The 27,753-nt window shown below is 44.6% G+C and overlaps 9 protein-coding genes across 9 annotated transcripts; 4 read left to right on the forward strand and 5 right to left on the reverse strand.

The window, feature by feature from the left end:
* Nucleotides 1-997: 997 nt before the first annotated feature.
* On the reverse strand, nucleotides 998-3,581 carry I203_105013 (uncharacterized protein; the record flags this gene model as incomplete). Its single annotated transcript, XM_065517667.1, has 11 exons — nucleotides 998-1,263; nucleotides 1,341-1,410; nucleotides 1,496-1,525; nucleotides 1,606-1,828; nucleotides 1,921-2,055; nucleotides 2,125-2,302; nucleotides 2,476-2,536; nucleotides 2,608-2,710; nucleotides 2,787-2,896; nucleotides 2,974-3,430; nucleotides 3,532-3,581. The coding sequence occupies 11 exons, from the start codon at nucleotides 3,579-3,581 to the stop codon at nucleotides 998-1,000; spliced, it is 1,683 nt and encodes a 560-aa protein (XP_065374485.1).
* A 1,204-nt stretch (nucleotides 3,582-4,785) lies between these two features.
* On the reverse strand, nucleotides 4,786-5,500 carry I203_105014 (prefoldin, alpha subunit; the record flags this gene model as incomplete). Its single annotated transcript, XM_019143405.2, has 5 exons — nucleotides 4,786-4,836; nucleotides 4,903-4,957; nucleotides 5,019-5,126; nucleotides 5,192-5,293; nucleotides 5,358-5,500. 5 exons carry the CDS (start codon nucleotides 5,498-5,500, stop codon nucleotides 4,786-4,788), a joined length of 459 nt encoding a protein of 152 aa, XP_019006454.2.
* Nucleotides 5,501-5,778: 278 nt separating this feature from the next.
* I203_105015 (uncharacterized protein) lies at nucleotides 5,779-6,678 on the forward strand (the record flags this gene model as incomplete). Its single annotated transcript, XM_019143404.1, has 3 exons — nucleotides 5,779-6,169; nucleotides 6,274-6,428; nucleotides 6,589-6,678. 3 exons carry the CDS (start codon nucleotides 5,779-5,781, stop codon nucleotides 6,676-6,678), a joined length of 636 nt encoding a protein of 211 aa, XP_019006453.1.
* A 239-nt stretch (nucleotides 6,679-6,917) lies between these two features.
* I203_105016 (uncharacterized protein) lies at nucleotides 6,918-8,997 on the reverse strand (the record flags this gene model as incomplete). Its single annotated transcript, XM_065517668.1, has 11 exons — nucleotides 6,918-7,018; nucleotides 7,107-7,223; nucleotides 7,327-7,597; nucleotides 7,657-7,732; nucleotides 7,886-7,906; nucleotides 7,960-7,986; nucleotides 8,120-8,152; nucleotides 8,227-8,237; nucleotides 8,314-8,393; nucleotides 8,640-8,658; nucleotides 8,731-8,997. The coding sequence occupies 11 exons, from the start codon at nucleotides 8,995-8,997 to the stop codon at nucleotides 6,918-6,920; spliced, it is 1,023 nt and encodes a 340-aa protein (XP_065374486.1).
* Nucleotides 8,998-10,029: 1,032 nt separating this feature from the next.
* I203_105017 (uncharacterized protein) lies at nucleotides 10,030-13,288 on the forward strand (the record flags this gene model as incomplete). The annotated part of the gene is made up of 4 exons (XM_065517669.1): nucleotides 10,030-11,375; nucleotides 11,442-12,870; nucleotides 12,973-13,102; nucleotides 13,176-13,288. 4 exons carry the CDS (start codon nucleotides 10,030-10,032, stop codon nucleotides 13,286-13,288), a joined length of 3,018 nt encoding a protein of 1,005 aa, XP_065374487.1.
* A 585-nt stretch (nucleotides 13,289-13,873) lies between these two features.
* On the reverse strand, nucleotides 13,874-15,090 carry I203_105018 (uncharacterized protein; the record flags this gene model as incomplete). The annotated part of the gene is made up of 4 exons (XM_019143401.2): nucleotides 13,874-13,946; nucleotides 14,222-14,399; nucleotides 14,486-14,596; nucleotides 14,946-15,090. The coding sequence occupies 4 exons, from the start codon at nucleotides 15,088-15,090 to the stop codon at nucleotides 13,874-13,876; spliced, it is 507 nt and encodes a 168-aa protein (XP_019006450.2).
* Nucleotides 15,091-15,492: 402 nt separating this feature from the next.
* I203_105019 (uncharacterized protein) lies at nucleotides 15,493-21,898 on the reverse strand (the record flags this gene model as incomplete). Its single annotated transcript, XM_019143400.1, has 18 exons — nucleotides 15,493-15,543; nucleotides 15,607-15,730; nucleotides 15,848-16,049; nucleotides 16,145-16,501; nucleotides 16,581-16,703; nucleotides 16,784-16,871; nucleotides 16,940-17,058; nucleotides 17,158-17,244; nucleotides 17,316-17,467; nucleotides 17,565-17,689; nucleotides 17,758-17,849; nucleotides 17,913-17,984; nucleotides 18,052-18,113; nucleotides 18,199-20,597; nucleotides 20,654-20,901; nucleotides 20,964-21,249; nucleotides 21,311-21,719; nucleotides 21,783-21,898. 18 exons carry the CDS (start codon nucleotides 21,896-21,898, stop codon nucleotides 15,493-15,495), a joined length of 5,112 nt encoding a protein of 1,703 aa, XP_019006449.1.
* Nucleotides 21,899-25,064: 3,166 nt separating this feature from the next.
* Nucleotides 25,065-25,675, forward strand: I203_105020 (uncharacterized protein; the record flags this gene model as incomplete). The annotated part of the gene is made up of 3 exons (XM_019143398.1): nucleotides 25,065-25,304; nucleotides 25,396-25,551; nucleotides 25,619-25,675. 3 exons carry the CDS (start codon nucleotides 25,065-25,067, stop codon nucleotides 25,673-25,675), a joined length of 453 nt encoding a protein of 150 aa, XP_019006447.1.
* A 613-nt stretch (nucleotides 25,676-26,288) lies between these two features.
* On the forward strand, nucleotides 26,289-27,741 carry I203_105021 (uncharacterized protein; the record flags this gene model as incomplete). Its single annotated transcript, XM_019143397.1, has 5 exons — nucleotides 26,289-26,364; nucleotides 26,444-26,740; nucleotides 26,838-26,914; nucleotides 26,989-27,366; nucleotides 27,463-27,741. The coding sequence occupies 5 exons, from the start codon at nucleotides 26,289-26,291 to the stop codon at nucleotides 27,739-27,741; spliced, it is 1,107 nt and encodes a 368-aa protein (XP_019006446.1).
* Between the last annotated feature and the right edge of the window lie 12 nt (nucleotides 27,742-27,753).

Raw genomic sequence — 27,753 nt, forward strand, 5'->3', positions numbered from 1 at the left:
CGAACCCTGTGGCAGGTTATCGAGGTCCCGTTAGATGGATCACTCCGAATACTAGTGCTAGTACAACCCGCAGATATCGATCTGTTCAAACGCTGCCTGAGTTTGAGTTTTGAGAAAACTCGGGGCACAGTCGATGTTGTTTGGATGAAAGGCTTGGAAGGCGGGTTGCAATGAGCAATCTATGGCATTCAACTTAATAAGTTGATATGATTTCACGAATGTATAGTACCGTATGCGGTACTTTGTGCGGTATATCAGAATCTCATCTTGGGTTTGATGCTTCTATGCTATAACCCGTATGGTTCCTGACCTCCCTTGCCAATATGAAAATCATGTACAGTACATTCTATCTCCTTTCAAGGTGTGCTCCAAAATTTAACATCCTTCCCGACACTGTCACCTCAAATGGATCTCATGCTAAAGTCACACTTAATTTTTGATGACCGACAAGTCAATCTCTGGGAAGTCGAACACATCCAGATTGTATCGGGCAACTAAACTATTCGGAAGCACAAGCAAATCTATTCATACCTCGAACTAATGACTCCAGCTCAAGAGTGTGGCACGCGTGGGTCGATAAGGGAACATTTACACCGACCAATACACCTTCTGGCTCTTTACAGCTTACATCCCAGACACGAGAGAGATTCTTGAAGTAGACTAATTCATCAATTCTACTTTGATGATTCTAGAGCATTTAATGGGTCATATAGCCAGCAACGCCTCTCCTTCTTGGGTCCGGAGTATTTAGTATTGAACGTCAAGTCGATATCAAGCCTTTCCTTACTTACACCTCTTCTGCCAGATTGGGATGATCCAGTCAAATTGCTAGCTATTGCAGAGAGAGTCGATCTCAGATAAACACTATTACATGCCGCGCCCAGGTCGACTGATATGAGCCTGCATGAGATAACAGCAGAGGTTGCATAAAGTGAATTCCAATCCTTTCCATGATAAGTGGTCCACACATGCATCTTGTAGAGTGTGAGACGATCATTTAAAGCGAAGTACCAAGCGCCACCATATCTCTCTTTGATCTCCCACTCTCCCAGCCCTGCTTCACAACCGCTTTGAGCTCTTTCAATCTCTGTCTCATAGCTTCACCTTCAGGACCTCTTATCTTGTCCCAAGTTTCCTTCAATTCGGCTTTGATAGCTTCTTCCGTACCTGCGATGATCGTTCCATCGTAGAGCTTGTTAAATTCTGGTTTAGTGAAGGTTTTCACTTGCCTAAGGTCGATTGCCACTCTGTATATCTCAGATACTACATTATAACATCAGCAAAACGAGTTTCGGCATTAATATGGGTCCTGTCTATACCATCAGACGCTGGTGACTTACACATCGCGGTGAATTCCCCTTGATCAGCTGCGAATGGCATACACACCATTGGTAGTTCGGCTAACATAGCCTGCAAGCATAATGTTATGATCAGCTACTACAGTGCAGAATACTCGAGTTGCTAAAATATTGTATCGTACTGGACATTGACTTACTTCGGCAGTACTGTTTGATCCACAGTGAGACTACAATCGTCACACACCGACAACAATTAATGTATATGCTACTTGCTTTATCTAACGACGATAGTATATTACGGACTCACCAAAAAATACCCGGTAGCTTTATGATTGACGACATCCCATTGAGGCGCAAACTTCACCACACAACAATTCTCATCATCTTTCAACTCATCCAGCAACTCCGGAGGTACCTGAGCGATCCCTGAGGCGTGGGCGAAAACGAATGGGAATCCAGATTCTTGAAGTGATTCAAGGATGTATTTAATGAGTTCAGGTCGAAGTACAGGGAAGAACAGTGATCCTAAACTGTATACACAAATCGTCAGCACACCAAAAGTGGAACACCTCCCAGATGACATTGAGATATTTTCCTGTCCATATGACTTTTATCGACTCACCTAACATAGATAACACTATTTGGTCCATATTTCTTACCCATCTTATCTAAGAATGTGAAAACCCTCTCATCATCTTCATTCTTAGCTTTTCGCTTGGGATATTCTCCAGCCCAAACAGCATCGGGGAATTGAGGACTATCAATACCAAAAACCAAGAATGGGAGATCAGTCAAGGGTCCCTTAACTTATGGTTAAAATACTCACCTAACCATGTAGATGCGTTTACCCAATTCCTTCTCCAAAGCAACAGCAGCTTCTGGCTCCAGATCCGCACTGGTTGGACAGATCAAACCCTTCGTGGCACTGTCGTTGACTGCTTTGTAGGATGGTAATATCGACATGAAAGCCTCAGGGGGCATAGGGATGGTAGCGAAGTTTGGCCCTGCGGACACAGTCACATTAGCAACATCAGATCATGAGTGGAGCCACAAACCCAAACCCAATGTGCACTCATGGCTTGGGAAGACTTACACCACTCATCTATGATTTCGCGGAGAGTGGATTAGCAAAATGTATCGGCTGAGATAATTTACAATCTCAAAAAAATTGACTCACAGTCAAACTTGGGAGGTAAACCGGGGATTGTCTTTACTATTCCTTCAGTCTTGAAGCCGTGCTATCATAGGAATCGGCACGATCAGCGATCTTGAAGTTGACCAAAAGACCTTCGGAAAAGGGAACACTTACTTCGGCATATGCTTCCAGAACATCCCTGCCTCTGGCAATATCCTCATCTACAAGTCTTTGCATCTTAGCAAAAGATCCTCCGTTCTCTTCTCTCGCCAAGGTACTATATGTTCGATAAACGGCTATTCAGCCGGTCATCACCAGATCTCAGAAGCTGAATGAAATCGTAGTTGACTTACTGGTAAGTGGCGGCTGCATTGCTAGGAATAAACCCTATCAAAGGTATCGATGGTCTTTGAATTTCGGAGGTGACACCTTTCATGACATCCGGGATGAAAGTTTGGAAGCACTATAATAATCAGAACACAGTATTCAACCTCCTGAGCTAGTACAGTATCACGACTGAGCATGTTTCAGTTGACTCACATCGTAAATCATGAAATTCAGAGGAATATCCTCAAACTTGTTAATTGTGCCATCCAGCCTATGTTCTCTACTCATAAGACCTTTGATGAAACTAGGTAAAGTCTTGGCGTAATCTATACCTTCTTGAGCCATCGTTTCCGGAGTCCATTGGTCTGGAAGATGGAATTTGGGTGAGATACAGGTTATGACTTGTAATCTGTCTACTATCGCTTTATCCTCATGTCGTTGTTCTGCTAAAGTCGTATGGTGAGTGGCTTTTCCAGCTACGGTATCAGAGGTTGGAGTCGAAATGCCGGATGCAGAGGGGGATTTGGTATAGATATGAGCGAACGAAGTTGATTTCAGCTCTGATTCGACCCTTGGTGCGGTAGAGGGAGTAACCAGAATAGTCAAGTGAAGATGAGGGTGAAGAGATAGCAGGTTGAGTGATAGGTGTAATAATGGTCGAAGATGTCCCCTACATCCAGGTAACCATCAAGCATGTAATCAGTACAGTGGTCTCTGCAGACAGAACAATAGTTGGTCAGTGTCATTTGGATGATGTGATGATTGACTTACCACATAGCTAAGGGGACTACAACGAAATGAGCTGGTTTGACAATAGTCATCCTGGCTGGTCAATGAGCTGTATGGGAAAAGCAAGGGTGTATGAATGTAGCGGATTTGGATTCGAAAGTTGATGGCAACTCTTCTCTCGGACGTCAGTAGCTTGTCTGTCATATATATGTATGAGTACCTTCCCTTCGAAAAAACTCCCAGCGGAAGAAACTTTTTGGTCTTACTCATCACCTTCGCTTGGGATCTCAAAGGGATCTCGGACATGGAGTGACGACAGCATCGCATCGCATGTTGATTACTACCATATGTAGGATACACGTACCAAGTAGCGTTTCACCATCGCCCTAAGGATGGATAATTGGTTTAACAGTCTGGATAAGTCAGGGATGAAGACGCCAAGAGGTCAATGCCTCACACAGGTCGTTATCTCCAGGGCTGTATCACCGTGACACCGGCGGTATGGGTGTACGTCGTATGTCTACCATTAGCTTGCCATTGGAATGGCATCAGTAGTATTACTCGGGAAGTTGTTCAGTGTAAACTTATTCTCAGCTGAACGTTTCATCCATGATCGACTCGTACATCGATTGTGCCTGATTGATCATCTCAGATCTACACTGTACACCATCAACACAATCCCGAAAATCCAGGCTGTGCTTCATGCCTGATGTGAGTACATTCAAGATGCATAACTTACAGATAAGTCAAATTTATAAATGTACAAGCATATGCTTCCGCATCGTGCTGTGTGGCTTGGCAGGGGTACGTACAAAAAGTATGAATAAGGTAACCAGATCTCATAGGTCTGATATGGTTACCGACGGAAAGTACACTTCATGCTTGATGACCGTACAGCCCGACATAGGATTTCTCTCTCATCTCTCCTCATCTTGGATGTAGAGATCCGACCTTAAAATAGAAAGACCAAGTCGAAACCAAGAGGACGTCAATCGGTGTTGACTTCCTTGGGTGCAGAATTTCATCGTGGGGTTCAGAACGGTAGGATTGTAATACCGACGTCGGGTCCATATTCAATTGTGCGTGATCCGTTATTGTTCAACCTCGACCAGAGATGTTACTCGGAAGATGGTTCTTGAAACGTAGCTTAATTGCTGCTGGAAAACCTGAGGTCACGAATAGAATGAATCGGTTAGAATGATAAATCGAGAAGATAGGCATACAGACGAAAGTATCTCGAAAGATTGCATACGTACCATATATAATCCCGGAAACCGTCGGTATGCGTGAACAGATTTATATTCCTGATATCGGATTTTCACCAGACTGAGAGAGTGCTCCGTGGAACTGTACGTTCTGATAAGATCAGTTTCTTTTGGTCCCGATTTTTCGTATTTGAGTCGGTAGACTGACCTGCCCAACTTGCCATACCAAGAATTCTTCTTTCTTGCTGAGACTATCTCGTTTTCTACTCCGAGCAAAGTGAGTCAGCCCGTTCAGAACCACCAAGCCATGACTACTGTACTGACTTCTTCAACACATCTATTTTCTTGATTACATATTCCCTGGCGTCAGGCAACGGCATATCCATATGTAAATCTAGACCTAAGTCGAGGGTGACAGTCTTGGTATCGGATCTGAGAATTTGAGACCACCTGGTTAGCTAGTTTGAACCCACCAATAATTTGGAAGGGGGACTTACACTCTCGTTTGTACCCATACACCTGCCCCAAGCTCACTCAGCGTTTCTATCCCCCTGTCATCAGCTTTTTCGAGTTGGTCGAGTCTCTTCAGAAGATCATCGCTGAAGAGCATGGATCCCATGCATCAGCAGATAAACGCACCCCTCAAGATTAGATGAGACTCACTATTCGGATATGTCGTGTTCAACAGTAATCAAAGCATGTCTGGTCACCTCGAGTTCCGGTAATAGTGTGCTCTGCAGATGCGCAGAGTATATTTGCGCCCTCTCTGGTTGAGTTGAGGCTTTGGCTGTGAATAGGGAACTCATCTTGCTGATGTCTCCTCAACTCATGGTTCTGGAATTACAACAAGCAGCGTTGAATGCCTCTGAATGCTTTCGAGCAACAAGTCACAAGTGGGTTGAGGAGCGGAATCAAATTTCCATCACTGACTACGACTACGTCACATCCTCCTCCCCGACCAATTGCTAAGATTATTGTGCCAAGAACGATAACAACAACAACACTCCTGCTCTTGTCTCCCATTGATTTTCAGCTCTTCATCTACTTCATCTGAACACACGATACCATCTCATCGACAGGCAAGATGTCAAACCCTCAACGCACATATACCAATCCGTTCTACACCCCTCCGCCTGCTGCATCCGCACCTCCCGCTGGCAGACCACCTACTTCGCCACCTCCCTCATATAACAATTCCACTCGACCAGGGCAAAGTCAATCTCAACCATCCGCCGAGCCAGTACAATACGGCTCATTATCATCCTTGGGTAGCGGTCGAAATCCTCCTCCACCTCCACCAGCATCGTCCTCCTCATCATTCAATTATCAGCCTGATCCACAACGACAGGGATACAGAGCTCAATCAGAGTATCAATCTTCTTCGGGGTCTGGAGGTAGGAAGTTACCGCCTGTAGGGAGGGACGGGATGATGCCTCCTGTACCGCCTGAACCACCAAGGAGGAACGTACCTACTTGTGAGTGCTCACTTCTTCTAAACGATGTAATATATAGCTTTAGGTGGAAGTCGATACCCGGTAAGGATACTTGACTGACAATCCGTCTGCCATATCACACACAGCCCCTGCGACCGCATCGACCACTGCTGGCGCATCATCATACCTGAAACAGGCCCAAGGATACATACCCGAAAGAGCTCAGAACACATTTGGAGCGGCAGCGGATAGAGTCAATGATGGTTGGAGAAGCGTTGCAACGAATGAAAGGAAAGATCAGGTGGGTCTTCAATAGCAGAATTCTCGCAATTACCCTCACTGTATATCAGGTCGATGCTCTACCTCATATACTGTAGTGCGCCACTATGTTCTCTGTCATCAACAACTCACTTCAAATAATACTTTCGCTGACGCTCACTCGAATCTCTCGAATCTCACAGGTCATGTCGGGTTTAGGTAAACTAGGAGCAGGAGCCGCAAAGTTGACAGCTAAAGGCGCTTATCAAATTGGTAAATTCGCTTCGAAGTAGTAGATACTCTCAACACGGGATTGTTTTGATGAACATAACATGCAAAAGGAGGCAAAAGGCTGGAAAGATTCTTACGGAAGTTGTACGGTATCTATTTGTTAAGTATCGTTCTACATGTATCATTTGCCAAAAACCCTGTTCAGGCCGTTCATCGATCCTCCTGGATAGTATTCCCTCCTACTTATCCAGATTGAACTAACTCCATACTATAAGATCGTTCTATCCTACCTAAATATATTCTATTCCGAATTCTGGCTGACATTCGTCGGTTTCTTGACCCACAGAGAATGATAACAAGTATACAATTCTTCCTTCTCCAAATCATCGATGAACGCTTGACCTGAACCCGTCACGTACAAATTTAAAGTATCCCATCAGTGTTTGCTATACGATGGACCTGAAATTGGAGGATTTGGATGATCACTCACTCAGAATATCAAATTCGTTATTCGTATATCCACCACCTTCAATAATGGTATACCTGGTAGATTCGATCCATGCCTTTAAGTTTATCAAGTGAATTTTCGATAATTGAGTCATTCTACCTGTAAACCATCGAATTCGATTAGATCCAAAATTAGTTCAAATGGCAATTCTAATTACTGATACTTTCCAATACCAGTGCACCGCAGAATATACTGTACTCACCTGTTCCATGACCTATAGGGACTTTAATCAAATCTCCTTTTATATCTCCCCCACCCCTTAAAGTACCGACAACATCCTCCAATTTACATACTTTGAGACCCGACGAAGAGAATGATCGCTTATAACAATCATAAAATGCTTGAACACCTTTCGGTGTGATATCGTGAACTGTTTGAGGGGGACTGAAAGTGAAGTTCTCGAATAGGAGTAGGAGACCGTTTGGTCTGAGGAGGGTCAGGGCTTGAGAGAGTATAGAAGGGTAGGATTGAACCTATTATACCACGACATACTGCAGTCAGTGACCGATCACAGAATTGTCAGTAAACTTACTCGAGTGGAAAGGAATCGGATATGGATGATATCGAAACTGGATAGAGGGTATGGTAAGGGTTTTGTTAAGTCGGATCTGCGAGGAGACACAACAGGGAATTTATGACTATGCTGTTCGTTTGGGTTGAGTTGCCTACTTAGACTTACATGTAAAACCTTGATTTTCGTTACATGATTATCAGTTAAAGTCATTGTATGGCTGTGAGGAAAATGTTTCTAGTGAACTTACTCGCAGTTGGGCGGTACCAATCTGATAGTAAGATTAGTACAGTTCAACCGACATTTCATGTAGAAGATACCCACTCAGGCTGAATATCCACCTCATCTGTCCTAATCACCATGTGAGCGGTATATTCGAAGTTCCCTTGTTCTTACCCTATGACATCAACACTGCAGAAATTTGTGTATATCAGCTTGAGATTGTTCTGTTTTCCACCATTACGGAAAAAAGGATTGAACTCACTGTGGAAAAAGATCGGCCATATCTGTTGCCCATCTATACAAGACACGTCAGTATCGATAAAGTGCGATACTCTATACCCGAAAAGTCAAGGTGGATAATTAACTTACATCCCTGTGCCCTGTAGTTCGATGGCATACCGGAGGAATCAATTAGCTTTGGTTCTAATGGATATGAAGGTAATTCCCAGAAATTACCGTTCCCATGTCCAATATCCTCTTGCGATTCATTCTAGAAGAGGACTTGAGAATATCAAGGACTGGTCCATGGTATGGATCTGAAGGTTTAATCGAGTTAACGTATCAGGACTTTTCCTTTTGTGGAATGAGAAGAGATGACGCTTACATCCTAGTACTGACAATGTTTTACATCAGTAGCAATCGAAAAAGGAATAGAAGAAGAACGATGCCAAGAGAGGTTAATAGACCTACGAATTCTCAGTAGATGGTGCTGTAGTAATTGGTGTACAGCATATCCATTTCAGCTCTGACTTAGAGGTAACCTGACTCGCGAGATGACAGACCTACTTCAGCTTCTTGTCGCTACATATCATTTCATATGATCAGCATTCTATCCTTTCATCTTGCACCTGGCCGAACAAAGGTAACACTCACTTCCTGCTCTATAAGGTCTATTGGATACCCCGCGGTGACATTCCTGCCAATTCGATAAATAGTCCTATCTTTCCATCTGATTTCAGTCCCACTTCGACTCATGAAGGTCGAAGAAAATTCTGGACTCGTATCGATACTGGATTTAGAGATGGGAGAAGGTGACATCACGTATTTCCTTATACTCTCTGTTCTCCTGAGAGCTTTGGACCCATCAGGCTGTAGAAATAATCTTTGAGTTTGCTTGGTAGGTGTGTCAGAATATGGCATCGTCGGGTGAACTCGAATAACTTGAGATATGTAGATCGAAGTATTGCCCACGTCAAGTGAGAGTAGATCAACTTTGAGGAGGATGAAATGTAAAGAAATTCTTTTGTACTGGTATAATGAGGATAATGTAAATGTACCCCTTCAACGAATCACACTGTCAGTAGTGTACTGTACCTTATCCATCAAGTCGCTCAACGTTATAATTATTCGAGACATACACACACACATGATTGTGTATCCCCGGTATGCCTTTTATGATCGAGAGTTGAGTGTCGAGTCGTTTCTGATACCTTTAAACACCGATGAAAATAGGCCTCTTTTCTTGACCAACGATTGATCAGCGTGTTCTCATTCAAGTTCAAGTTATGATTCTTGGTACAACCGGTTGAGTTGGTCTTGGGTGCCACCATACTCATGGCTAAACGCGAAAACTGAGCATGACGTCCACACCGTACAGGATATGAGCTTTGGATGAAATCAGAACTTTCTATTTGAGGCTGATCTCAAACAGGTGTCGATGGGAGAGCCATACTTCTCAAGCATTTTTGTTGAGCATAAGAATAGTTTTGATAATACCCATCTCAGCTGCAGCTCAGACGACTCCAAGACGTCATCAAGCGGGGTCGATTGATGCGGAGATCGCCGAAGATGGTGTGTACCTGTACCTGTCATCGCCACCATACAACATACACACGACCTTACGAATGAGACGCATTCCTTCCTCGTATTTCCATCAACAACACTGTCAACAGTATCTTATCACTCTCTGGCCCTCAAACCGTAGGGCATACGGTCAGAGATGATCCATATTCAGTGAAGCAGTCGCCAAGAACAATTTCAGTCCATCAACAATCCAGCCGTATTCTCGGTTCCTTTGATCGGGAAATCACAAACCGTTTGATTATCAATCTATCTCATTGGTACATATAATCATCACGATTCAAGGATCAACAGGACGCTCATAGAGACTGTGAGCTTTGCTCATTACTCATCTCCTTGATGATCAGCTGACGACGTATGACCTAGCACAAGATGGGTTCTTCCCAATCGCATATCCAGAATAACAACCCCTCTTCCTCATCTTCCTCCGCCTCCACTTCACGATCTCCTCCCTCACCACCGCCTACAAACCGTCGTCAATCATCGACCTTATCACGACTCAAGTCCATCCGTAGACTCTCAACACTAGGGCGACGTGATTCGACAAACACGACTTGCAGCTCGAAGAGGCTCAGACAGGGGAGTGCGACCTCCGATTCAATACTTAGCAATGGAGGAAGGGAAGATGGAAGAAAGAAGAAAGCTAGAGGGTCTAGTCCCATCATACCCTTGACTCCTGCTACTATCACCGTTGATCAGCCGACGGAAGAAGGAGAGGATGATCTGCGAGAGATACCAACACTGGATACGCCTTATCCCACAGGTGCGGCCAAGGAATCGTCTGAAGACCAGGTGATGGAAGACAGTGCAGAAGCTATTTCCTCATCCATACAAGCCATACAACCCATACCTGACTCACACGTCTCTGCGGATCAACCGGATATCTCAATCTTACCACCTTCACCATCTACCATCATCACACCTATATCCTCTCTAGGCCTTTCCACATCTTCACCTTCTCCAGCACCAGCACCAACACCAGCATCAATACCATTACCTACCACGCCATCATCCGAAACTTCCGATCCCTTATCTGAAGAACGTCTTAGATCACTATCAACCATCAGAGATGCCCTTGGTCCAGATTGGCCAAACTCGTCCCCTACTCCTGCGGTCGAGAGATTGTTCCACAGATTGAGAAGATCAACCTCATCGCCTGATATCAATGACCAATCATCATCGTCGTCATCGAATCCTCATCGACATAATCAAAGGACAATGTCAGATAGGTTGACAGCATTATTGGGTTTCTCCACACCCGGACATCCTTCATCATCACAAACCCAACCGCAGTCTGCTGTTCCTTCTTCATCGACTCTTAGTGCTCAAGCTGAGAATGCAGATGCCGATGATGCGACTATAGAAGAATTGACCAATCGTCTTGCTCAAGCTAGAGAAGAATTAGCAGATACAGAAAGACAGCTGAACGAGACCCGGGAGAGGATGGAAAACGTCAGGAATCGAAGACCACCTTCGGGAGCGGTTTTGATCATTCAAGGTCTAGCCCAGACTCATGCACCTGACCCTACCGACGAGGAAGTACATACCGAAGACGGTGGGAATTCAGGTACAGGAGATGGTAGACGAAGACCTGGAATGAGAAATAGGAGATCGTCGGAAGGTAGTCATACTCTTCTTCGGAGGAATAGGAATGACGAGAGAGAAAGGGATGGTAGTAATTTGGAAACTCAGGCTAGAATGATCGGTGGCTTATTGACGTGAGTATTCTTTCCTTCAGCTAGGCAATCGGTATATTGGAGATTTGCTGATTCATAGGATTCTAGTGTGGCTGCTGCCGCCACTGCGACTACATTGCTCGCACCTTCCTCACCCCCTCTTCCAGCTACCACTACCCGTTCACCAGCGGCCTCAGCTCTGGAGTCAATCGTCAACCGTCTTCGACCTAGACCCAATCGACCTCAATCCGTCGAAGGTGCCCTGGGCAACTACCTCAGAACGGCACTGCAAAGCTCGAGAGAGGGTAACCAATCAAACCCCCCCACAAATCCTACAACTACTTCCAATCTTACCACCGAGGGAACTGGCACAGAAGGGGGCTCCGAAAACACCCCAGAGATCATTTCGACAGACTTCCAAAGGTTTCTCGAAAGTGTGCAAGGTGATCTGGTAGGGGCAGTCAGAGAATTTGCTGGACCGTTACCTCTAGACACGTCCCGTAACGAAAGAGTAGCCGAGCCGCTACAAGGTGGAACGGAAATAAGGGAAGAAGAAATGCGAGAATTGGGAGATGCAGAGAGTTTCGTTACTGCTCCTTCATCTGTGCCTACCCCATTACCAGCTACTCCCACTCACGAAGCCTCGACGGCGCTAGATGATCAACCTATCGCCGGTCCAAGTCACACCACGACCCCTCCTTCAACCATCCCTACTTTCCATCGACAACTCGGCCAGAACTTACCTGGTGATTCAACGAGAGCGACCCCACAAGTGACGGGAGGAACGAACGGTCAACCCAGACGACTGAACTTCTTCAGAGCTCATGTATTCCCTCCTTTCCCTTCGTCTACGACATCCCATCAGGATGGCACAGAGCAGGGCGCTGCAAATGGTAATGAAGATTCGCCGATCGTACCCTGTATATTCATTGGAGTTAGGAGTATAAGACATGATCCAAATATGACGACGGACGATTTGGTACAACACCCAAATTTCCCATTTGTCGATGGACAGGTGCCGCCTCCTGAGGCCAATTCAGATACTGCAGACGTAGAGTCTGGTGAAGAACCGAATTCAGAATCCAATGTAGCTGGTATACCGGATCCTACCCAATCACCAATCAGATCTTCCACACCTCTTCCATCCTCAACCAGACCAACTTCACCGTCTTTAGTCGCTGCTGCTGGTGAAAGAAGGACATTGAGAGAACGTTTCATGGATCGTCTTAATCCCCTTCGCACAGCATCAAGAAGGAATTCCACCCATCTCGGACCATTGAACACGTACCTGGTATATGTGATAGGAGGTAATTACCCCCAGAATCATCCGATCTTATCGATACCAAATCTCATCACTGGCGGACCATTAACAGACGAAGAGATGAATCTTATAAGTGAACTTATGGGACCTGCTAAGCCACCTACGGTCAATAAAGATGATATTGAGAAGAGTGGGCTGAAGATTGTCAAGGGATCTGAGATGGATGATTTGAGGAAGGACGGGAAGCTGTTGGATATCTGTGGTGATAGGTGTTTGGTGAGTGATCATTCTCAGTGTCTTGTACAGCTACCGATTTGTGCATTTCAATCGGGCAAGTGGGATTTTCCAATGGCTAAACAATCCCTTCACTTATCTTAGGTCTGTTTGAGCGAGTACGAACCAGAGGATGAATGTCGGATCCTAAATTGCAGACATGGGTATCACAAGGAATGTGTTGATCAATGGTTGAGTAAAGGTAGAAATAGTTGTCCTGCATGTAGGTCTGAAGGTGAGTCGTATCTCTCTTTCTTCCTGTTGCGCGGATGGGAAAGAGGCTGATACTTGAATTGAATTATAATCAGCTGTTGATACCACTAAATTACCTAAAGAAACCACCACTGCCACTGTACCCTCGACTTCAGAAAATGATGCGGCGCGTCCCACGTCTTCGGTCGACATGGATGTAGACGAATGAAGGACCAGTTTAAATAGTCATCACAAGCTCAATGAATGAAGTTTATCCAGTCCTGGGTGTAGTCCCAAATACACAATCAATACGATGCTTCAATTCCCTTTTTCATATATCAAGCATACTCATGATCCTCTGGAATATACCTTTTTATGATTTGTAATTTTATTTATTCTTGCGACATCGAGTGATTTCAAGTATCATGTTCTATGCGAATGATGTACCATAATACGTACGTGAAACCACCTGCCATCGGAGGGAGGGCAATTTAAAAGAAGTACAAGTATGAGATCTTGACAATTCAGCCATCTCTGAATCATCAGCGTCTCACTACCATGTGATATTGAAGCACCAAGACAAGAAGACATGAATGGCAATCCTTGTAAATAATAATCTTTTTGACAATGCATACTCATACTGATTCATCTATTGATCTCAGTCAAGGCTAAGGTATAAAGTAAATTGTTTCGTATGTTTACTTGAGTTTGGGTTGTTGTTTTCCCCATTATTTGTTGATTGGAGTGACGAAAATAGGAGATAAAGAAGAAGCTGGGTAGGGAGCATAGAATCAAGGCGAGGATAAGATTATGTTTATGAAGGTTGTTTGTCTGCGCCGTATTTGGAAGTATCGACACCGTGGACATTATGGTTGGCAACGTTGAACCTGCGAGAATAAACAGATTATCTATGTAAGCCAAGTATCTCACTATATTTTCGATGATCCAGATAAGTGTAACGATAGATATCCTTTTCATTCCATTCCAATCTGTCCCACTAGATCTCTTACGCTCCTGGCAATCTCAACTTGATATCCTCAACTCTTGCGTCACATCAATTAATTCCGACTCATCCACCAAACCACCAAACCACCAATTCACCATCTCCATTTCTCCCGTCGCGCGTCTATCCCACTCCCGTCCAAAGGAACGAAAGACTCACCAAGGGAAAGCATGTAATTTCAATTGACTGAAAGTCGAATTCCTGGCAGCTACACCTTGGAGATAAGGTGATAATTCCGTTTCACCATATAACGGTTGACCGTTCTTTGCACGTTGGGATAATTCAGCTTGATCTTTGGTAACTTCTATTGAGTTTTCTTTCCATCCCCAGAATCGGACTGCCAAAATAATAAACATAAACAGTATTAGCGATTGTGGTAAACCGAGGAATGCTCTGAGAAGATGATTTTAGGAATGCACTGACAACTCGAATTTTGATAAGCTAACATGAAACCAGCTGCGAAACCCAAGAATCCAGTAAGACGTAATGCCGATCGTAAAGATGCTTTGGTAGCTTGTGTGGGGTCTGCTCGCTCTATACGTTTGTACAGATGGGGGTTAGCATTTTTACTTGATCCATCTTCCAGAAAACAGGGTGACAGATCTGATCCGCCAATCATCTACTGTCCATTTTTCTCGATTCTCCGACATGATATCCATCAATCTCCTCCAGAAAATTTGAGCCTCTCTCGCGCCTCGTTCATCATCCTTCCAATCCTATTTCGCATATATTCCTGCAATTCTTCTATTTCTACTCCTTCCTTGTCATTCTCAAACCTGCGATCCCCCTGATACCCATAAACCTCAACAAATAACTCAGACCCTCCCCTTCTCACGCCCCTACCGCTCATCTTCCAAGCCTCCTATAGGAGAGCATCACTAACCATATAACCAGAACAATCCCGGTCCAGCCGCCGTCGCTCCCGCCCAAGTGGCATAATCCGTAGGTCTCATGTACCTCACTACCCTCCAGAAATGCGGGTCCGAGTCGATGACAGGATAAGCAGCATGAGTCTGTTTTACTGGCATCGTTGGTGTTGTGCTGCTGGTGGTCTATATGATGATGATATGTATGTTCTACGTCGTTGTCTGCTATTTGTTATTGTGGACCACTCACAAATCACTTAATTCATCATTAATCTTACAGTCACTCGGCAGCGAGCGAGCGAGTGCGATTAGTGGTGGCGGTGATTTCGGAACTAACACTCTGAAAATGGATGTGGCACCTTCCTAACAGTCCAATACATGCGCCATTCAGATCTGACTACTGTAGGTGGGTGTAATCCCATCGTCTATGCATGTGATGATCCTGCTGGCGAAGTATACGATACAGAACTATATATGTATATCTAAGAATCTTCCATGGACCTACCATCGAACAAAATTTACTAGTTTCATCCGTATTCCCTATCTACCACATCTCATATCCCTCTATGGTGTTCTATCCCCATTCAGTTTAGCCTCATGAACCTGTTTTGCCAACTGAGTAGAAATTACAACATCAGCGTACATTCAAATGATCAAGAAACGATCTGAGTGACTTACTTCCAACAATTGCGTCTCTTCTCCTGATTGTTTGCACAACTCCCTAAATGATCCATTCTCTTTTTGCATAAGCTCGTACGGTGTCCCGAATTCAATAACCTTTCCGTGATCCAATACCAAAATCCTAAGAGGACGAACCGTCTCAATCAGCATCGTATACTCATATCGTCGCCCATTCCCCACGTAATGATACAGGAATGGAAACAATGAGTAAGAGGGAAATAGGAAGAGTAACACTCACTTATCCAATCCACAAACAGTCATCAGTCTGTGAGCGATAACAATCATCTGTACATCTTTCATCTCCGATCTTAACACATTCTGTATGGTCGCATCGGTAGCATGATCGAGGTTCGCAGTTGATTCGTCCATGATTAGGAAAGATGACGATCGAAGTTTGAGTAGTCCCCTTGCTAATGCCAAGAGTTGCCTTTGACCTTGACCTGAAAACGATAGCGGAACCATCAATCGTATATTCATATTGTCAAGTACGGGAGAGAAATCAGATGGAGTGACACGTGATTGTCGCGGGACTCACTGAAATTTTTACCTCCCACAGCTACCTTCTCCTCCAAACTCCTAATCATAACTCTCTCTTCTTCCTCTCCTACTTCTTCCTCCTCTACTCCTCCCGAGGTGGTTTGTAGATTTTCCAACTTCTTGTCCACTTTCTTCATCAGACTCCTCACACTCGCCTGACCTCTCAAAGTCCTCTTACTAGGCGTCTTGGTAGGTGTCAAGGCCGTTAAATCCGATTTCGATTGTACCCTCGATGGATTCCTTGATTTTGAGTTGATTAAACCACATTGCGATAAAGCTTCCCATATAGCTTCGTCGGAATGCTGGTCGAAGGGATCCAAATTATCTCGGACGGTACCAGAAAATAGCTGCGCTTCTATACTCGTCAATCAATAAAAATGATTTTAGCTTATTCATTGAGCCAATGGTAGGGAAGGCAAAAGACAGCGACCCACCTTGAGGTAATATAGTTAACCTAGATCTCAAAGCGTTCAGACTGAGTTTTGAGATATCCAATCCATCGATGATTATTTCACCGCCATCTCGGTGTAAGAATCGGAAAAATGACAAGGCAAGAGCTATAAATGACAATAACATGATGATCAGGTTATATGTGCTCGTGGCATAGTACATTGACCGTCCGTGAAACTGGACTTACTACTCTTTCCTGATCCTGTTCTACCACAAACACCAATCTTTTCTCTCGGTCCGATGGTAAAAGATACACCTTGAAGTACGGGGTCGAGCTGTGATACATCACTTCCATCAGCGTCTGCTCACTTTGTCCTTGGTAAAATTCGGAGTTGAAACGCACCTGAGGGGCATACCTGCAAGTAAGATCTTCTACAACCACACTCCCTTCTCTAGATGGCCAATGAGCCGGCGGTTCGATCCCTTTAGCATGTTCTTCTTCTTCTACTTCAAGTTCGAGGTCTATTTAACAGCCTCAAATCAGCTCTGTCATCCTTCTATGTACATGAATTCAGGTGATGATCGGTGAAGAACTGCAGGAACAGTAAAAGTACAACTCACATTCACCAACCCTCTCAACACTGTTCATACTCATCTCACTAGCCGCGTAAAGCCTTACCACCCAAAGTACATATTCAGTGAACGATACTATTGAAAACGACCATCATCAGTTTCGTCGATCAACAATCATCATCACGTTCGTGCATAGGCGAACTTACAAGCGTAAGTTATGGACAATCCAACAGCACCAGCGTCCATTTTAGGGTTTCTCAAAGCAAATACAGCCGCGAAGATAGTGACGAATGCTCCGATAAAGTTTGAAAAGTTGTTGAGAAGTCGGTTGATCTGCCACAAGTACCAGAAACATCGTCTATATCGTTCATCGTATTCGAGATCAGCGTGATCCACAAAACAATAGCACATATGTTTAGACTAGCCAAAGCGATAGAGCAACATAGTCAACTCACGTATTCTGATCGATCTCATGGAACAATTTCCGCATGAACCTCGCGCTGTCACCATATGATCTGATCGTTGACATCCCCACCAAAACTTCTGAAAATGAGATGAAAATAGGTGATCTAGTAACGCTCTGTAGTGTTGCACAGTGAATCAGCTCAGGACCATTCTGAAACTCTTATGACGTTCTACAATACCCACATCAATCCGTTTGATCTCTCTATTCGTAGTCACATACAAAGAGCCGAGTAACCAATAAGCCAGTACGATCAGCACCAGCGCGACGAGGAATGCTATTTTTGTTGAGTCATTGATAAATTAGCGAGTTCATGGGCCTTTCTCGCAAGGTGACTTACCAGGAGTAGACACAGTCACGACGACCAGGATAGCAGCAGCCGACAAACACGAGTTGGCGAAGTACATCAAGACTAGATACCGATGTTCAGACATCAGCTGTATCCTCGATCGACCAGGATTTGGACGCAGATAACTCACTTTCACCAGCTTCCTGATCTATCGAAGACATATCTTTACTCAGCCTATTCATGATCCGACCACTACGACGCAAAAAGCACCATCACGTCACAATCAGCTTTGTCCATATGCCGAATACTGTATATCAACCAGATGACGGTAACTCACGAAGGTGTTGAATCGAAGAATCTCATCTTCGCACCCAAAATTCTTCTCACCAATTTCGAATACAAACTCTGACTTGCGGTTAAAGCACCAAAGAACGTGATTCCAACTCGTCCAGCTACAGCCAGGACATAACATGCTGAGATACCCCAATAGACCGTGAGGTAGAATAACGTCGAGCGTGGTTTGGCCAATTGGCTATGTACTTCTTCTACCACCATCCGCCTGACTTCCAACATTGTCGATAAAGATGAACTTGTCGGATGATCATTTGAGTTAGCCCATTCTTTGATCCAAGTATTATTGGCGATTTGTAATACCTGACTACCCAGGAACGCAAAGATGACGATAAACCAGAACATGCCCGATCCCATCGACTTGAAGTATAACCAATACGTCCCTATTCCGACCATCCCCTGACCTGAGCTCTCAGCAGCGACTAGCTGTTTATCCAATTTGACCTCTTCCGAAGTTTGTTCAACGGCTTTATCCACTTCGAGTTGTTTTTTCCCTTCTGATATCTCGATAGGCTGTTCATCTAACACAGGTTCGATGAGGTCTTCCGCTTTTTTGTCGGATGGAGGCTGATCGGACGAAGTGAATGTTGAAGAACTGCCAGTGACCGTCGGTGTAGATGGTCCACTGTTACTTCCACTTCCATGTAGATCTAGTAAACCTTCTGAAGAAAGTTCGTTGGGTGTCCCAGATGCTACTATTCCACCGTTATCCAGCATGACGATGAATTTCGATGCAGAAGCGACCAAATTCACTTGATGAGTCACCATAATTACGGTCCGACCTTCAATGAGCTTGCCTTGGAGAACATTATCATAGAGATGTCGGGCAGTTTGAGCATCTACTGCAGAGAGGACATCATCCAGTATAATAGTCTTCGCAGGTGAATAGACAGCTCTGGCAAGGGCGATTCGGGCTTTTTGTCCACCTGAACATGTCGTTCCCTTTTCTCCTACCTCAGTCTCATCACCTAATTCGAATATCTCGAAGTCCCTTCGCAAAGCACAGGCGTCTACTACAGCGTTATATCTCTTCGAGTCCCACTCTGAGCCAAAGACGATGTTTTCCTTGATGGACGCACCGATCAACCATGGCGTTTGGGAACAATAGGCAATCGTATCTGCCAGACCGGTCGAGGGGTCGATGGGACAGATATCTCGATTGGCATGATCGTCAGGCATGAATACCTTTCCTTGTAATAACATCGCTTCACCTAATAAACCAAGAATCAAGGTAGTTTTACCTGATCCGACCGGTCCGGCAATAATACTCAGCCCTCCTACAGGGAATGATAAATCTAATTCACCAAGGACGAATGGCTCGGTATCATAATCAGCAAGTTGATGCAGATCCTCGTGAGTCGCATATCCAAGAATGGCATTTTTGAAACCGATAGATGGTTCTCCTGGACCAGGGGTAGAGAGCTGTCTGTATTTGAGGGTATCGGGTTCATCGAGATATGCTTGAATTCGTCCACAGGAGGTATAGGCTTGAAGGAGTCGAGTCAAGGTATCTTGAAATAACGCCAAGGGGTCCTTAAGCATATTGAACAAAATCAGAGAGGCGAAAGCTCTATCAGCCGTGAGAGGTTGTTTGAGGACCATGCTATGTACAGCAAAAGCTACACCAGTTACCAACACCGGTGTACCCCAAACGAAAACCTGGAATAAAGTGGTAGTGGCGAACCGGAGTGCCAAAACCGCCAATTCCTTCTTTCTAGTTATACCCATACGTTCGAAAAACTTATCTTCCCATGCATTGAATTTGATAAGCTTGATATGGGCAATGACTTCGGTAACACTTTCCAATCTAGCATCAGTAGCAGCCATGAATCGTTTTTGATATATTGTATAAAGTCGTCCGATCAAACCTTGAAGAGGCATGAGGGCAATGAGAACCGCCGTACCAGCGAAAGAAGCTGCTCCTAATGTTTTGTACAGGAGGTATGAGTTGAGTATGACCGCGAAAGGACAAGATACAAGGTAGTATATGTAGGCGCATATCTCTGATATCGTAAATGCGTCGACTGATACCAGATTCGCTATTTTACCTTCAGTTGCGGATGCTTCGGGATCTTCAATGACTTTACCACTCTTATCGACCTTGTTCTTTTTGACGTTCCCTGATAGATCTCGCCTTCGAAGCGCTTTGGCGAAAACGTCAGATATAATGATTGCTCTTAGTCGAATACACAGACGTCGACCGATGAACAACGATTGACCCATTAAGATTACGCTGAGGATCTGTCCACCAGCCATCATAGCTACATAAAGAACCGCGACGTGTCCTGGCTGCGACGACGTATCGCGCTCTTTCACGTATTGGAGCAACAGTCGAAGACCGGTCGGGGGAAGGTATTGGAAGATGACAAACACGATAGCCCAAATCTGCACCAAGTTATCGTCAGTAAGAAATGGAGCATAGAAATCGCGATCCAACTCACAGACTGCATTGCCAATTCAGGGAAAAAGAACCAGAACAGATCCGTACCCAGATTCCGTATCCTTTTTTCTCCAGTTTTCGCCAAGTGAGATTTATCCCTTCCAGCTCTATAGGCTCTGAACGCACCAAGCGAGGACGAAGCGGAATCATCTTCTCTTATAGCGGGAATATCCTTGAGCGTGATTGGCTTAAAGTAGTGTTTGATCAACAAGGGCAGGATAAAGGAGTAAGTTGCCCTAGAAAAGGTTGCTGCAGTGGTTCACAATGATTAGAGATTTTTCTCGAGCTGGGATACTAAGGTGATTACCCACAAGTAGGCTCTTCACAATGTTTCGGTAATTCCTCTCCATAACTACCTGAACTACCACCTCCTTGGGATACCCCACCGGTCAATAACCTATCCAACTCTTCTGAATAGGGTATACTGATCATCGCTACCCAATATACCACTTCTACTATTCCACTAGCGATCTTGAGGGACGAAGTGTGAGGTTGGATGATATTTGAGCGAAAGAGGATAAGTGAAGGTAGGATGTGGAAGGTAAGAACAGCTGTCAATGGAGATGAGGGGATGAGAGCTATCAAAGCCAGCCATGCCTGAGATAGACATTCGAGATTTTCAGTTGACATCAGATAGCTGAGTGAGAATCGCGCTCACTGGAAATACTGCATCCCTCCAGCTCCCTTCTATGACTCCTCTAGCGATGTCCAGCTCGAACCATGCCAAAGCACCTATCAAACCGACCCAGAACCTAAATTTCCTCCACTTCGACTCCCTCTTCTGGCTAGCACTTTTCCAGTCAATGACCACCTGCTCAGCCTCTCCATCTGATAATCTCCCCTTCTTAGCCGCATCTTTGCTCGAGGATACAAGGTTCGAGGCCACTGCATCTAGTATAACGTTGGACTCGAGTTTAGCGAGATCGGAGGTTGCTGAAGGCGAGATGAGGGTTTCTGCAGTGACTGGGGTGTAAGGTGAAGAAGAGAGATAACGGGGCAGGACGGTCAGGCACAATATATAGATGGCGGAGAGAGCGATGAGGATGAAGGGGACGTTGGATATATACCTATATGTCGGATGTTCATGATATATGTCATCAAAGTTGTCAATAAACTAAAAGGCAACTCACCTGTCCTTGAAGCAAGGTGTGAAATCCGTCCCATCCCATACATCTTCACAGGTAGCTTTACTGGCTAGATCGACGAGATTGGTAGAAACAGTCTCGAAACTAAGGATCGTGCTCATTGTGGGGCCATCAATATTATAAGGTGTCGTGTGATGGCAAACAGACAGATGTGAGATGTAGAGTGGGGCAGAACGATAGATCACGTTGCTATTCGGCCGATCACGATGTAGGTATATAAGAAAGCTCTTGAATAGATGTGCCTAGGTGTTGTTGACCTTATGGGCAATGTCACCTTCTGAAAATGAGATCCCTTTGAACCGTTTCAAGGTGAATACCGATTTACCAAGCTAAATAAAGTGAATTGGAGTCGTGAAAAGTTGTGTTATATGATCGTGCCGTACCTATCGTTTATCGTTATCTCGTTCAGTTCAAGCCATGCACCTAGCGATCGTGAAGTTTTTGCAATAGAAGAGTCTATATACACGGAGGTGTTGATGTGTTAGTTGTGCAGATGCTGAAAGGGATCGGAAGGGTGTTAGAGAGAAGATGGGATGGACGTTATCAGCTTCTAGCTTTTCATGGCTCCGAGTCATTTCATCTTTTCCAGTGACGTGTGAAGAAAATCCATGAAAATCAAAGATCAAGGAATCAAACGCGGTCAACTCCGATCAACGATTGATTACCGGTGCTGATGTTATATATTCGAATAGCATTGACTTTGTTTTACTTCACTCCCACCATCAATCACGACCAGACGAGTGGACAGTCGACCCGAGTGTCGAGGATGCATCACTCACTGTATGATTATCCAACTCAGGATCTGGTGAAAACAGGTGACAAGTGGAGGTGACTGGTTGAGGGTGTTTGCTGTTTGTTGTGTGTCAACAAGGACAGTGCAGCAGGGTGTCAAACACGCTAAGTAAGGATGATCATGCCAAAATGTTGAATTCCTCTTTTGCATCTTCTCGTTTCATCCGTGTCAAACACCCATGACTGGGTTCAGCACCAATCGAAATGGACCGCATGACCGACGATTTATGGGGGACCATCTTCCAATCTCTTGATCCAATCTCATTCCTCAGATGCTCCGAGACCTGCCGACCATACAATCAGAACATCACTGGTACCGGCGACCTACAGTTGACCCTCCATCGGCACCTTTATCAATGCCCCACTTCGCTACGCCCTGTCACCTCAGTACGTGGTAGTGCTTTGTCATCTCATGAACAGCTCCGCGATCTCATTCAAATCGAGAGAAACATGTCGACCTTTGAATTGGAAAAGACTACAGTCAAGATAGGTCCAGGCGAAATTGTCTGTGCCGCCTATGATGAATGCATCATAACAAAGCTAAAAGAACCTCGACCCGCTCGAGACCAAGAAGGACGATGGAGGCTTGTAATGGAATATACCGAGACAAAGGCCAGTTCGGGTAAGAATGCTTGAACAAGGAAAGAACATATATGTGACTTCGGACCAGATCCTGTGCGGCTTTGGATCGACCTGGCAAGAGACCTAATCATCGTCAAAGAAGAGACCGAACAAGATGTTCTCCATGTTCTTTCTTTCAGGGAGATAATGTATAATGCTGGAGTCGCCGTAGATGAGTTTATCCCTCGATAAGGAGATTGATGGTCTTAACGTTGGATGCTACCCAATAGTGTATGCATTCTTCGGACAGATTACCGCCAATCACGGGGGTATGGGTAATACGTATACTTTGTTAGATTTGAATGATGCATACATACCTCGTCATGTGTGTGTATGTCTCAGTTGCAGCCCGCCGGACTCCATACAGCTCGTACGTACTACACAAAAGTCGCTCAGGCGGTGTCGGACCTCTTCACACATACATGTCTTTCAGAACCCGTTTTATGATACGCTCCCAGCGTTACACTATTACAGTACCTAGCCGGCATAAAAATAACGCAAAATGAATCGGATCGCGGACGAGCTGATAGAAACAACGTTCCTTTTCCTCGACCCCTTATCAACCATCAGTTGCGCTCGAGTCTGTCAACGATTCAACCGAATTATCACCACATCAAGCCCAGTACAGCTTCGTCTTCATCGTCATCTCCATGGTCCCACTCAGCTGGATCCCGTGAACGGATGTGCGACGACCTACTCCTCCACGCCATCACATGTTCTTTTAACAAGTCTCAAAGAGCGAGAGAGTAACTTCGCATCGTTCTCACCAAAGCATAGCATCCTATCTATCGGATCAAACGAGTTTATACTTGCTGCCTATGGGCAACGGATCATCACCAGTCGTGCTAAAGCATTACCCGTTTTAGACCAAGGGGTGTCAAAGTGGGCACAGATACTGTGGATGGAGATAGGAAAATATGGGCCAAAAAAGAACATTTGTGGGATTTTGAACCGTTGGGAGTATCAGTCGACCTTGAGAGAGACTTGGTTATGGTCGGTGAAGTGTATCGAGGGGAAGATCGATCAATGATTAAATTCTTCTCGCTAAGTGGACATCCTATCCCTTGTCGCGAAAAATATTTGCGGTGGAGCGGACGATCAAGAAACCTTGAAGGAGCCCCTGAATACATAATCTTCGGTCCATTGAACTCATTCATAGTAATGGCTCCTCCAAATTTGAATGTATTTAGCTTGTTTGATGGAGAGCAACTAGCCGTGAGTGTCTTATTACCCCTAGCCTCAATCTTATGAACGTCTGTCTTATCCTACCATAGGTGATCACCATTCCTGGTGGACTGCGTTCTGGTCATGTAGTACAATGCATCTCGCCGAACTACATAGCAATTTCATCTTCCATAATATGGACTTGGTACGTTGCTCAATCAGTAACCGACTCTGGAGAGACTCGCTAATTGACGGCAATATCTTAGGGCAGGAAATCCAGACAAGAATGCCGGTCTCGATCAGCGTTTATTCATCTACGATCTTAACAGTATTATATTGAGCAACAAAGACAGAACCGGTCCCACGATCGTCAATAAACCACATTACAAACTTATCCATCCCAGAGCAATATCCGATCTCCCCCCTCACATCCATCAGAAGCTCCAAGAGATCTATCCAAACAAAAAACCTCATATGGACGGCTTTTGGCACGGAAGAAATCACAAAAGTGGAATAATGCAGTTATTCCTGAGATTGAGTCCGCACCAATCCTGTCCATGGCCAGGAAAGAGATATGCTCTACTGATATATATCGATATCAATCGCCTACTCGAATCTTTCTCTCGCTTTAAGTCAAGACGGACAGAATCGCAAATTATCCCGCTAAAGAAATGGTACACTTTCTCATACATGCACCTTGAAGAATCGAACAGGGATGAGGGTTGGGGTGGGGATGATTGGTCGATAGCAGGTTCCAAAGCCTTTGCGTGGAAGCGAATGAGTTATACGGACGAAATAAAGATATATTGCCACGATCTGAATCAACGTATTCTTAGGTTTAAAGGAGATATGGGATCAGCTCTGGTGGGTGGAAAGGGTATGTTCATGCCCCAAGTAGTCGCCTCAGAGGAGGAAGATAGCAGGAAGAAGGTCAGTGCCGCCTTAACCCTCCGCTTTAGATGGGTACATAAGAGCTTTTCGTAAGAATTGATGTCAATTGAATCTTGTTCTCGCTCTATAGGACTCACCATTCACCAACATCAGCGTGACCCGCTCGGAGATTACTTCAGAATCTCTTGGAGCGATAACACGCAAGGCCGTTTGCAAGTTGGAGAAGACTGATGGATTGAGACCAACTATGCTGTTTGACGGCGACAAATTGTTCCTCCAGCACGAGGTAGGTATGTTTTGCATCGCATGATTTCCAATCACACAGGCTAATTGCTGTTCACCTGTATTTTAAGCAAATCAGACCATCGGAACGTAAAGAACCTAAAGTAGAGATATACGATTTTCGATGATGATGATGATGATGATGATGATGATGATGATGATGATGATGATGATAATGATGACATATATCAATCATCAAAGGTGATAAGTCCTTCTCGAAGTATGATAACTCTTTGAATGTGCATATGTTCAGCGCGCGAGCAAGGCAAGAAGCGTGACTGCGATTCGTCAATCACCAATATAATTTCATGCGCTGTACAGAATCACTAAATTTACAGTACCGAATACTCGAGTATGACATGACGATCACGTTGCGGTTTAATCTTATCAATCGGATTTCCCCGACCCTCCGACCAATTTGGGCTAGAGATCACGCCATCGATGAGCAATTGTCATTTGTATGTGTAGCTAGCTGATGTACAAGTCTTACTCGGACAGGGAGGAAGGGATCCAAAAATAAGCAGGAGAAAGGCTGTTGTAATTCTAATCACGACTTATTTGTGCTTTTGCTCGTGCTCGTCATTCTGCGTTACACCAATAGACCAAAGGTCAAGCTATGCGGATGTATATATATACATATACCTGCATCCTAAAGGACGAGCAGTCAAAAGACCGGTAAATTTGTTTCCTCTCCTTGATTATCCAGTGTAAAATAAAGCCAATTTCGACTCTATAACCATAATGCCAATAGCGGTCCCACAAATCTTCAAGTACGATTACGTACCGGAGACTAAAGAGAACTTGGATTGGGCAGACCGTAAGTATCTATCTACCTCCCCTCGGGCATACCATGAAGCTGCAGCTGATTTTACGCCATATGGCTGTGAATAATGTAGTACCTACAATCGACTTATCTAAATTCTCCAACCCCGAGGGAAAAGCTGAACTTGCTCAAATACTGATCGAAGCAATTCGAACCAAAGGTTTCTTCTACGTTACCACCTTCGGTATTCCCCAGGAGAAAGTCGATCGACAATTTTACCTTGGCTCGAAATTTTACGATTTACCGTTAGAGGAGAAATCCAAGTATATTCCTGATTTGGAGAATGGGGAGTATAATGGGTATAGACCTGCTGGAAGAGCTGCGTTGGCTGGGGGTGTAAGGGATCAGACGGAGGTTTATAATATCCCTAGTGAGTCGACGTCGCTTTGTGGAAAACATGCTGGATGGGTTCATGGTTTAGAAGTTCTGTTGGGTTCTGATGATAGCTGTTGTCACTTTATCAATAGAGTTCGATGGATACCACGATAGAGATCATCCAGATGTGATCAAAGAGAACATCGGTGAAATCGAAGACTTTGCCCGAGTAAGCTGAATGACTTGTTCCACTATGTGTCACAAAACGTCTTGGCGCTTATCCACTCGTATGAACGTTTTTAGTCACTTCACACCAATGTTCTTGATCCTCTTCACGCCCTAATCGCCATCGCCCTCGAATTGCCTGAAGATTTCTTCATCAACCTCCACAAGTACGAGAACCCTTCAGAAGATCATCTTCGATATATGATGTACAGGCATTTCTCAGGCGATCAACTCAAAAAACTCACCGAGGAAGGTGATGGATTATATTCATTGGGTCATACAGATTTGGGTACATTGACTTTATTATTCCGACAACCTGTCGCTGCATTACAGATCAAAGATCATAAGACGAATGATTGGAAATGGGCTAAACCACTTGATGGTTCTCTGACTGTTAATACCTGCGATGCGTTGAGTTTCTTAACTGGAGGTTATATCAAGAGTACCGTTCATAGAGTAAGTAGGAGTCGAATTTTCACACTCATACTAGATCCAAATGCCTCCGTCCTCATCTGGTAGATTGACACTAACCATTCACTTCTACTATTTCAGGTATCTGTCCCTCCACCTGATCAAAATCAATACGACCGACTAGGTCTACTCTACTTCGCCCGACCCTCCAACGACCTCCTATTGAAAACTATCAAATCCCCCTTGTTGGAAAGAGAAGGTTTCACTCAGAATGAATTCGAGAAAGGTGGTCATAAAGTACCTACGATGGGAGAGTTTGTCAAGCTCAAGCAGACTTGGCAACAGAAAAAGAGACAGAACTGTAGGGAAAGGGAAGATGAGGTGATTGTAGAAGGTTTCAAGGGGAAATATCATGACTAGACCTAATCTTGC

This window comes from Kwoniella mangroviensis (genome assembly GCF_000507465.2).
Source record: "Kwoniella mangroviensis CBS 8507 chromosome 1 map unlocalized Ctg01, whole genome shotgun sequence".
NCBI classification, from domain to species: domain Eukaryota; kingdom Fungi; phylum Basidiomycota; class Tremellomycetes; order Tremellales; family Cryptococcaceae; genus Kwoniella; species Kwoniella mangrovensis.